This window comes from Loa loa (genome assembly GCF_000183805.2).
Source record: "Loa loa unplaced genomic scaffold supercont3.540, whole genome shotgun sequence".
Classification (NCBI taxonomy): Eukaryota; Metazoa; Nematoda; class Chromadorea; order Rhabditida; family Onchocercidae; genus Loa; species Loa loa.
This window is the reverse complement of record NW_018108720.1, coordinates 19,861-31,059: the sequence shown is the minus strand read 5'-3', so window position 1 is coordinate 31,059 and position 11,199 is coordinate 19,861. Positions and strand designations below refer to the sequence as shown.

At 29.8% G+C, this 11,199-nt stretch overlaps 1 protein-coding gene across 1 annotated transcript; it reads right to left on the bottom strand.

Moving 5' to 3' along the window:
* Positions 1–1,821: 1,821 nt before the first annotated feature.
* On the bottom strand, positions 1,822–9,814 carry LOAG_09039 (hypothetical protein; the record flags this gene model as incomplete). The annotated part of the gene is made up of 19 exons (XM_020447845.1): positions 9,706–9,814; positions 9,079–9,201; positions 8,555–8,621; positions 8,310–8,395; positions 7,710–7,876; positions 7,376–7,455; positions 6,869–7,039; positions 6,587–6,685; positions 6,212–6,377; positions 5,591–5,711; positions 5,188–5,278; positions 4,984–5,079; positions 4,816–4,903; positions 4,551–4,654; positions 3,852–4,047; positions 3,173–3,399; positions 2,729–2,905; positions 2,269–2,433; positions 1,822–1,887 (listed from the first exon to the last, which is right to left on the bottom strand). The coding sequence occupies exons 1-19, from the start codon at positions 9,765–9,767 to the stop codon at positions 1,822–1,824; spliced, it is 2,352 nt and encodes a 783-aa protein (XP_020301964.1). The 5' UTR covers positions 9,768–9,814.
* Between the last annotated feature and the right edge of the window lie 1,385 nt (positions 9,815–11,199).

Genomic DNA, 11,199 nt, shown 5'->3' with positions numbered 1-11,199 from the left:
ATAATAATAATAATAATAATAATAATAATAATAATAATAATAATAATAATAATAATAATAATAATAATAATAATAATAATAATAATAATAATAATAATAATAATAATAATAATAATAATAATAATAATAATAATAATAATAATAATAATAATAATAATAATAATAATAATAATAATAATAATAATAATAATAATAATAATAATAATAATAATAATAATAATAATAATAATAATAATAATAATAATAATAATAATAATAATAATAATAATACTAATAATAATAATAATAGAGAATTGGAACTTACATATTTCAGAGGTTCTGTTTTTCTTCTCTTTTTGTAGAATTTTGGAGATGAATGTAACGAGAAAACACAATGGCTCAATGAAATGCCTTATTATGCTCATTTACCAGAACGTCAACCACCAACTTTGATAAAAATTGTTGATTATATTTTTCGAATTATACTACCAATTGCATTCCTAGTTACATGTATATTTTATTTCATTTATTATGCTTATTTTGATAAAAGTTAAAAAGATATATTTATCAATGTTATTGCAATGATCTCAACATCCGTTGAAAAAGAAAAAAATTTCGAAATTCTTTGAACTAAATTTAAACTTTTCTAAAAAATTATTTCAAACAACTAAAATGATTAACACCATGTCTTTTGTCATGTTTTTTATTGTTGTCAATTAATTTTAAATAAAATATTTGCCTAACTGCAAAATCATTATCGATTATTTTATATCACAAATAATCATACATGATATGTATAGAATGTTCGATAAAGTTTTTTCTTTTTACATAGAAGTTTACTATGAGTAGTCTATTAATTATTAGCTTATCAACAAAAATATATGTCAAAAAAAAGGAAAACAATGAAAGAACCTGAATAAAAAACAAGAAAAAAAGAAAACAAAAAGCATATGCAAGCAAAAGTTTGACCGGTTTATGATATTTATTTTATCTCAGATAAATCCGAGAAATACCAATAACAGATATGTTGAACTATTCACCGAGAAAACATGCTAAGCCTTCTCTAAACAATTTCACATCTTCATACAGAAAAGAAGCATAAAATTTCATGAAAATAACATGAAAATAACAAATAACAAGATAAGAAATTAAAAAACGTATATTTACGATGTATTGGTGATATGAAATCCAATGTATTTCATATATTGCTAAAATTGGCACAGCTGATTGAACATTGAAGTTTGCAGTGAAACATACAATTGATATTTCAAATGACATTATTCATCAATGCCATCATCATCATGAAACAACAGCCAACATATTACTAGTAGTATGCTTACTGCCATCTGCATTTATTTTTATCTTCATGAATATATTAAAATTTTTCCTTTTTTTCTTATAAATAAAATCAACCTATCTAAAGACTTTTTCCCCTAACTGCTAGAAAAACGATAAGACTGCTAGGAATTAATCGGTTTACTTCTCATGGAAATCAATTTCGATCAGATCTGTCTCTGGGTTTCAAATTTTAAATGAAATTAGACAAAAACAGATGGAAATGGAAAAACATATATGAACGAAAACGATAAAACAAACGATCATCATAACACGATTATTCGGAAAGAAATTGTAAAAATAAAATAAATAACTGATGAATCGTGAATATCACCTTTTATAACTTCAATTCATAGTGCAAGTTAAAATAAAAAAAAAGAAAAGAATACCAAATTAAAATGAATGATAAAATATTGCATGTGCCATCATTGATAGTAATAAATCGTCCATAAAAGCTAATAAATTCATGCTTCTTTGCATGAATGGAAACTGATAATTTTGTTGAAATTATGCTTCAGAGCAAAAGTGGCTACTATTTCCATGCTGCAGATAGCCCTTCATTGCTGTTCCATCCTGAAATTTCATTTGCACCATAACTAAGGTTCTGGAAGTATATTTTAAAATGTTTTAAATTTAAATTGTAAATTCCAAAATTCCAATTGCATTTTTTCAACTCTTGAAGATTTTCAAGACTTTCTAGAACTATCGTATAGATTTTCGGGTAAAAGTTTTCACATAATCGTGCGATCAAACCCATGATATACCTAGAGATCAAGCAGATTTATTTCAACTGATTTTTGCTAAAACAATTTCTTTCAAAAAATTTTCTTCAACCTAACTAATTAAATAGCTATAAGAAAATTAGAAAAGCCTTACAGTAAAAAAAAGAAATTATGGAATAAAAATTTCCATTTCACACAAAGATTTTATTAAGGATAATTTCTTAGAATTAACCATAACTTGTGCTGCACTATGTGATCCATCACATTTTTCACTGTGATGAGAGCAATCAGTGGAAGCAGAAGTGTGACCAATTGAAATACCTTTTGTTACGCGCTGTGGAATTTTATACGATGGACAAAGAGCAGACATCTGGCGGAAAAAACTTTCTTTTTCAATCTAAAACAAATTTATGAATCTGGAAACTAGGGGAGAGGGTGAAATGAATTTAAATTACATGATTAGAACTACAAGGATACCTGACGTAGTACATCAAAAAAAAAAAATTTAACAATAAATTATTCTGGTAAAAAAAACTATTTCAATTTACTCGCCGATTTTGAAAAAAAGGTGGTCTTAACTAAATATATTAAAAAAATTTCGCAAAAAATTTTTCGAAATATTACAGTGTTTTGAAAGTGGAATTGAATGGAAATACGACAAAGGGTACCAAATAAATATAAAAATTATTTACCTGAACTGATGCTTGCGTGATATTGATCGATTTTAAAATTTTCAAAACTTTTAACCGTATAATTTGATCATTTGCATCATCATTCACTTGAACATGCAGAGATGCCACATTGAAAACAGATTTGAGTTGCCATAAATGAATATTAGAATAGGATTTCACACCCTCGATGTTTAAAATCTATAAAAAGTAGAAATAGAAATGTTGAGATTTAGCATATGTATAATACGCCGATTTTTGTAAAAACGACTAGATGTCAAACGCTACTTTTCATGAATAAGCGAACATATTATTACTGTCTACAGAAAAATTAATTTACTTCTAAAATGAAATATTACAATTCTAAAAAATTGATTATGTCGAAAATGGTAACCTTCGATACTCGAATCACTTTTCCTAAACTTCTAAATTTAAAATTTTTAAAATTGAGAAAAAAATAAATGAAACCTCATGTAAAATGTGTTCAAACTCTTCTTTTGTTTGGGGTGGCATGTTTTGCATCAACGTAGCCATCGATTGTTTCAGCAATGGTGTTACTGAACTAAGAATAAGCATCGATAAAATTAATGAACATAATGGATCGACCCATTTCCAACCAAAATATTGAATCATAAGAGTACTGATTATCACAAACACTGAACCAAGTGTATCAGCAAGGACGTGTAGAAAAACACCTGTAAAGAATCAAACGTTTGCTACTTTAACTTAAACGATAATCAGCCAGGAAAGAAAAAAATCGTTGCAAAGTTGTATTTCATGTACTCTATAATCTTCCTTTTAGCATTACTGCCAAACTAATAAACTTTGCAATAGCAATATTCCAACTGCTATGTCATCTGCATGAAAAAAGAGGAGATGCTAATTAGCATCGTCATCTACAGTGAAAAATTGTATTATTGGTACCGTATACATCGGCCTCACCATCTAACTGGTAGACCTTTTACAAAGTTAAATATCTATTAAAAACATATTATTGGTTATATAGAGCCATTTCAACTGTAGAAATCCGCTTTCGTCTATCACTCAAAATCAGATTAAATCCCCAAATGACCAAATATCTCATTTATCTCATTTACCCAGCAATATTTCCAGATCTCTTATATTCTAAAATACCAAAAAGGTGAACCTTGCATATTAGCATTTGCTTCTCCATGTGAATGCGAATGAGAATGAGAATGTGAATGTGAATGTGAATGCGAATGTGAATGCGAGGCATCGTTATGCGAATGACCGCCATCATCACCATGAGAATGTGTATGTGTTGCACCGTGAAATGCGAACATACCAAATATATTTATTATTAAACCAGCAACTGCTACTATCTAAATCAAATATAAACTAAGAATTGCGACAGTTTAGTCCGATTTCAAAAATAAATTGAATTAAACAATTTGACCGGTTATCATCATATTAACCTCTCCAATATGTAGCCATATCTGGAAGATGATCATGTTAATACTGGAATAAAGCCAGGGGCTATAGCAAAAACTACTAATTTTTTTCATCATTCCGACTGGAAACAGAATTTAATTTTACAATGATGCAGTACGATACTTTATCAAGTATCCTTCCTCTCTTGATAGCACAAACAACAAAGTGACTCGATACCCAGCAGATCCAACTCAATAAGTATAATATTTTGAAAATGTAGTCCTGCGTCGCGAAAGAACTGGAGTTAATCTTGTATAAACATACAGCTCCACTTTGTGGTCGAGGAAATGGAGAAAGCCAATTAGCTGGTTCCAAATGTCAAACTAGCAAAAATCCTTTCCATTACCAATTTATGATAAAGCATTCAACAAAAGAATTATAACTGGAATCATACCATTAGTTTATCAGTACTGATATCTGGTGGATCGTACAATCGTTCCAGCGCTTCCAGAAATATAAAAAAAGCAATAACAATGAGGAACAAAGCGTTTATAAACCCTGGAACAGTAATATAAAGAAAGCCTTAAATATGACTTGAGTAACACTTTAACTTCAAAATAGTTTCTCGACTAGATTAACCTCAAAAAGGTGTGATTTGCAGGACCAATAAAAATCGACAATTGATTTTCGGTGCGATAAATAACTACATAATCAGTTACCTGATAGTACTTCAACTCTCCCGTATCCATAAGAATAATATTTTGAAGAAGGCCAGCGTGACATCACAGAAGCAACAAGACCCATTACCTGAAAGAATGTGATAGCATCAGATTACAAGAACTTTTGTTTGTCTTAAAATGAAACCGCACATAGAAGTAAAAACTTACAAGTGCAGAACAATCGAAAAGCATATGAAAACCATCGGATATTAATCCAAGGCTATTCGTCCAGAAGCCGTACAAAAATTCAATTCCACAAAACGACTATAAATTTTCAGATTCAATATAAAACAATCGAATAATGTGAAATATCAAAAAATTCACTGTGAATTAAAATACAATAGAAAAGTTGAAAAAGCAAAGGAGAGATACCAAATTAGCACAGAGGAACCAAAAAATTCTACGCGAATCAGTGTTCATCAATATTTCCGCTAGAGTTTCTTTGAACAACAGTACTATTGATCTTAAAAAAAAAATAACAAAGCAATTAATAAATGCAATGCAGAAAAATATGCAACAAATAAGTTTGTTGAAGCTATAATAGGATTACCCTCTATGAATGACAAAAAAGATTACGTTATCTTCAAAACACTAATTAGGATAAGGTATGCAGTATCAATGTGTGAGTCGGAAAGTATGTTATGAAATATGATAGAATAAACGAGAAGATCAAGGGTTTATAAGTTCAGAAAGCATCTAATCAAGAACATAATGGTTGAAAGCTAAGCGATTCTAACAATATTTTTGGTAGATGAACAGATAAAATATCACAAACCTTGAAGTTTTTTGCAAAAATGCTTCACCATAAGTATATAGTGGTATTCCACTATCCGATAACCCAACATAATATCCACCTCTGGAACGTGGATTAGCAGAGGATGTTAAGGAGAAACAAGCTGAAATCAATTTTTCGGTAAAATTTACTGTATAATTGTGTAAAATTTAAGCAAACAACTTCTTTAAAAAAAAAAAAAAAACCAACGATTTAAAAAGAAGGAAAAATGAAATACAGAATATTACAATCTGATCATTTAAGTCAGTGTTTGATATATCCCACTAGGATCACAACTCCATGTAAGATAGTTCCATAAATGAGCCTGGAAGGGGTCGAAATACTGGATATTTTACTTGATCTGATCTCTGATCAGATTGTCGCTGATTCGGATCGCCTGATTTCTACCAGCCAACCGTTCTAGCTTGTTCAAAGTTTTTTATTTGTGGAAAGAGGTGAAGCTAGACTTTAACAAGCTTAACCTTCACCTCTTTTCCAGGCTTTAATAAGCCTAGCCTTCACCTCTTCCTCACCAAAGTGAGATAAAACTTTTGTACTAAACTTCATGGAATACTAATTAGATATATAATCAATATTAATTAGATATACAATCAAACAAGAGACCAATAATGAAACAAAGCAGCGTCAACAATACTCCGCCTGAAATAACGTGAGCGTCAAGTGCATAATGACTTTCACCCGTGTACCAAGCTGAAGCGAACATAAAGGCACAAACAAACATTATCATTGGACTCCATCGTGCTGATGATAACACCGGATCAGCTACATGCTGAAATAATTACCATTTAAAAAATAAAAATGAGATTTTGAATAAACCGGACCTAATTATTTCCTTTCAGCAGAAGAACACAAAAACAGCTCTTCCAAATAGTTATCTCATTAAGGAATATATGACAACGCAGTTGCTGTAAGATATTCTCTATTCCAATGACAAATTAATAGTAGAATTTTTGAAAATTCAAGGAAAAAACTAAGAACCTGAAAACAAAATGACTCCGTGTAGAAATCGAAAACCATAACGAACGTCGATCCGATAAACAATAAAAGAAGAAAGTCGACAAAAGAAGTAATATATGCCTGCAATTTATTTAAAATCATGGCTTCGTTGCATAAACAACTGATAGTTCAAGTTAAGTAAAGAAGTGAATTGTCATTTAAATCAACATTTATTATTCGCAAGCAAAACCTTTTGGTACTAGTTGGAATATCTAAATTACAGATTTAAGCATATACTTAAAATGTGATAATAAAAGAACTGACTTCGCCCATGGCGAAAGCAAGAATTGCCACTGGTGCTAAAAATATCGCAGAGAAAAGTGTCACCAATGAGTAGAGCCTTTTTGGACCACCAATTTCAACCGCTAGATGGCGGAATGATGAATCGTATGCCATTTTTATCAAGACCGCAAAGACCAACAAAATGATACCTCCCTCAAGTAATTTCAGTACAATATTGGCAGAAATTCAATTTCCATTCCGGAAATTTGTCAAGAGAAATGCAAATTGAATGTAATGATGGGAGCAAGGTAAAAAAAAAAAATGTTAGGCGAGATGAAAGAAAAACTGAATCCATAAATTTTAAACAAACATCAACTATTACTTCACCATCCAAGAATTCTAATCGTCATGAATCTTATCACTGGACCTATTAAACATAATTATATCAGAATGGAGTATTTATCAGAAATCTCTTTGTTTGGCTTTGACAATTAATGGAGAATTACAATTTGTACAGAAAATAAAAACATTACGAATTGTAAAACTTACTTTATGGTCCGAAACTCCTGAATTATGCATAAAATGATAAAACAAATGATTCAGAACGCTTTGATGACTATGTGATGACCCTGAAATAATAACTGATAATTTAAGAGAGGTCATTCATTTATTTGAATAATGTATTAAATGTAAAATTTGCCATGTTTGCTAAAATCTCAGCAACGAAATAATCAAGTTAACATATAAGTTCCCTTCCTATCAGTTTACAGATAACAAACATAAACCAATTTAATAGGATTCTGCTCGCACCAATTAAAAGCAAAAATCGTTCAGTTAAGTGCAAAATTAAAATTACAGATTTTTGTAATGAAATAAGATATACTGTGATTTGATTCCACAGTAGCATCGCTGTCCATCAAAACTAAGGAAAGATAACCCAATAACAGCGCAATCACTCCGCGAGTCTTCGATGATGAATTGCTTCCTTTCAATAAAGTTAGCAAAGCAACCATTATAACCGATGGACTTTGCTCGAATACCAATATGGATCTGGAATTATATAAATATATACAATATAAAGTATATAAATACATACAAATATATTTAGTTATATATACACATGCATATATGTATATATGTGTACATATATACATGTATATATGTATATATATACATATATATATACATATATACATATATATATATATATATATATATATATAAATCAATGACATTTGTTTTGTTTTTGCATTTACCTACATGCGCCCAAAATTAAAATTCAGTATCCATAGCGTTTTTGGTTAAAGAGGTTAAGAAAAGACTTTGAATTTCGCGAAAGTTACATTCTTTTCTTAATTTTTCATATATTAAAAAAATACCACTTCATATATTAAAATTTAATTTCTCACTTCCATTTATAATCCTCATAGGTACTACTAAACGCTAAAAAAATGTTAAAATTTCTGGTGGAAAATTACAATACCTCAAAGGTCCACAAAAAGTAATACCATAGAACCACGTGATTTCGATTAAGCAATTCCATACCGCTAGCTGCACAATTCTGATGCCCTGCAGTTAGAACATCAGTTTTCATAACTTCATATATTCACTGCTTTAGATCGATACAAATGTGAAGCATTTATGACTGTTAAACTGTCTATGCAAGCAAAATATAGGCATATTTGGATTACGGTTGAGTTGAATGTTAAATTTTACAGTGATACTTACCAAAACCCTTTTCAGTGACTTTCCATGATTGAATGGTTTTTGAAACGGTATAAGAATACACGAAGCACTAGAATGATTTTTAATTTTGATGTAAATATAAATCAAACAAGTAATCTGCTCATAGTAACATGTCATTTCTATCTGTCAACCTCTAAAATTTAGCTCATACAGTTAATGAAAATGAGAAATTAAAATTTTTACTTGAGAAATTCTTTTATAAAATGTTTGGCGAAACGACCAGAAGGACGTTTTGCACAATACGGGGGCAACATGGAAATGGATTATTGTTTCGAAGAAACGGAATTTCCCACACAACTCAAAAGATCATGTCAAAACAACAAAAAAAAATGAATAACTTGCATTACCCACTATTCCTGTTAAGCAACTTAGCTAAGAATCACTAAATTTGATTCTTTAGTGCTACTACTATCAAACAAAAGATTTCTCGGAGAAATTCCCCGGAGAAAAGGGAAGCAAAGCCAAGTAAAGCGTCATCCTTTTATAATAAACAATAAGTAACTTACACCAGTTTGAAAAGCCAAAGTAGTCCAACGACATGAACTTGCTTAGCTAATATGTCAATAATAAATATTCCAATACAGCGGAGAAATTTGGCAATTACTAACAGACCGAAGTAAAATGCTGACCTGCAACAGATCCAGTACATCAAAATATTATCACTGTCATCAGGTAAAAAAATGGAAGAAAAAAAAATCTTTTATCATTACATACAAATTACTACCAAAAAACTGATACTTTTGAACAAAAGTCACCTAATTTGATAAATTAAATTAGCAATATTTAATGCTTGATTATTATTTTGTCAGATATAGAAATCGGATCTTAGCAGCCTACTACTTCTAGCAAGCGTTTTCAAACAGCTTTATTTGGTAAAATCTGAACATATTTTCTACTATTAACCACTGTCTACTACAATGCTAATTACTTGCCTTGATTTAAATCGCTTGGAAAAAAAACAGTCGATTAAAATCAAAAGTAGTCAAAACCAACTAAATCAATGCGAGTAAATAAAAAAAAAATCAGAAAGAAATCCAAGCAAAGATGAACTTTCAAAAGAAAAGTCAAAAAGCATCATCAGAAAAAATGACCGTCGCCTTTCTTATTCTAAGATTTAAATTGAATTAACTTACTTGGAGGAAGAAGTTGATAGAAAGCCACGATCATCCTTCTTCAGGAAATCTTGAGCTAACATTGCTAAGGCCAGTTACAGCAGTTCATTCATTCATTCATTGATCCGAAACATTTTGTTTGATAAAACAGTACAATCTGCAATAAAATGATTAACATTACGTGTTATTTCTCCTAAGAGTGAGAAAGAGTAAATTACGATGAAATAATCAATTTAATATAATCAAGTTTGAATCAATTATTCTCAGTTAATCACAACTTTACTTAATTTGGTCCAAGTTAATTCAACTAAACTATAATCAAATAACCAAATAAATTCTTATTAATTTCTATCCAGTTAAATCCAGAACAATTCTGACTCAATTCAATTTCGTATCATTTCAACGATGAGCTAATTAATTTCAATTCCATATGGCTCCCTAATAACCAAAAAATCCATAACTCAATAGCTCAGTTCAATTCAAATTAGTTTTTTTTCGACAATATATAACACAAGAACACTTATCAATCATAATTGCAAGCTGCTCTCAAATCTTACAAAAAAAAAGACGAAATTGGAATTCATAAATTGGAATTTGTCAATTTGAATTTAAATTGGAATTTGTCAATTTGAAAAAGGTGCACCAGAACTGTCCGATAGAATTTCTGACGATTCATTACATTATATAAATTAGGGATGACGTAAGTGTAATGTAATAACATAAGAACAATACGTTATACTTACTTAAATAATCTGAATACATTCCGTTTATTCTCTTTTTTCCGATAATATTCCAGTAAAAAAAAAAAAAAGAAAAGAAGTTTGAAAACTCGTTAAAATTGAAAATATTGCCTTACATACGAAGTAATATCAACTGAGCACTAGTAATTGAGTTGCCGAATACATTAATGTATCGAATAAGCTGAAATTCCGGTTCGACACGAGAAATTCCAGAATCCCGGATTAATTCCGGAAATAAGCAAAAATTCCGTTAAACTATCATTTCGTCAAATTTCATTAATACATTTTATGAAATTTAATAGATATGAGAAATTAACAAATTTCACACTTATTACCACGTCATTATCTACTATTCCCATCATTATCATTCTACCAAAGCATCACTCTCTATCACTGCTACAATGTAAAATCCATGTTATGCAATCAATTCCATCAATCTCTAATCCCTCTACTTCACTAAAACTCTTCTTTTTTCCTCTCCCCTCTCTCTCTCTCCTTCATTACAATTCACTTCTGCTTTGTAAACCCTAGTTATCTCTTCACTTCTCAAATATCATTCTATTTCCGTCATTTCATGGATCCTGGATTTTTCATAAAAACTGCACTATTTCATCATAATATTGTAATATTACGTTGCCCAATGGCAAAGTAATACTGAATTTATACTCCAACCGGATGCCGGGAATGTCGTGTTGTTCGCATCATTCAATTTCGCGATATATCGATGAGGTCAAGGTCTCGGGATTCAATGAGATGGCTATCAGCAATGTTTTAA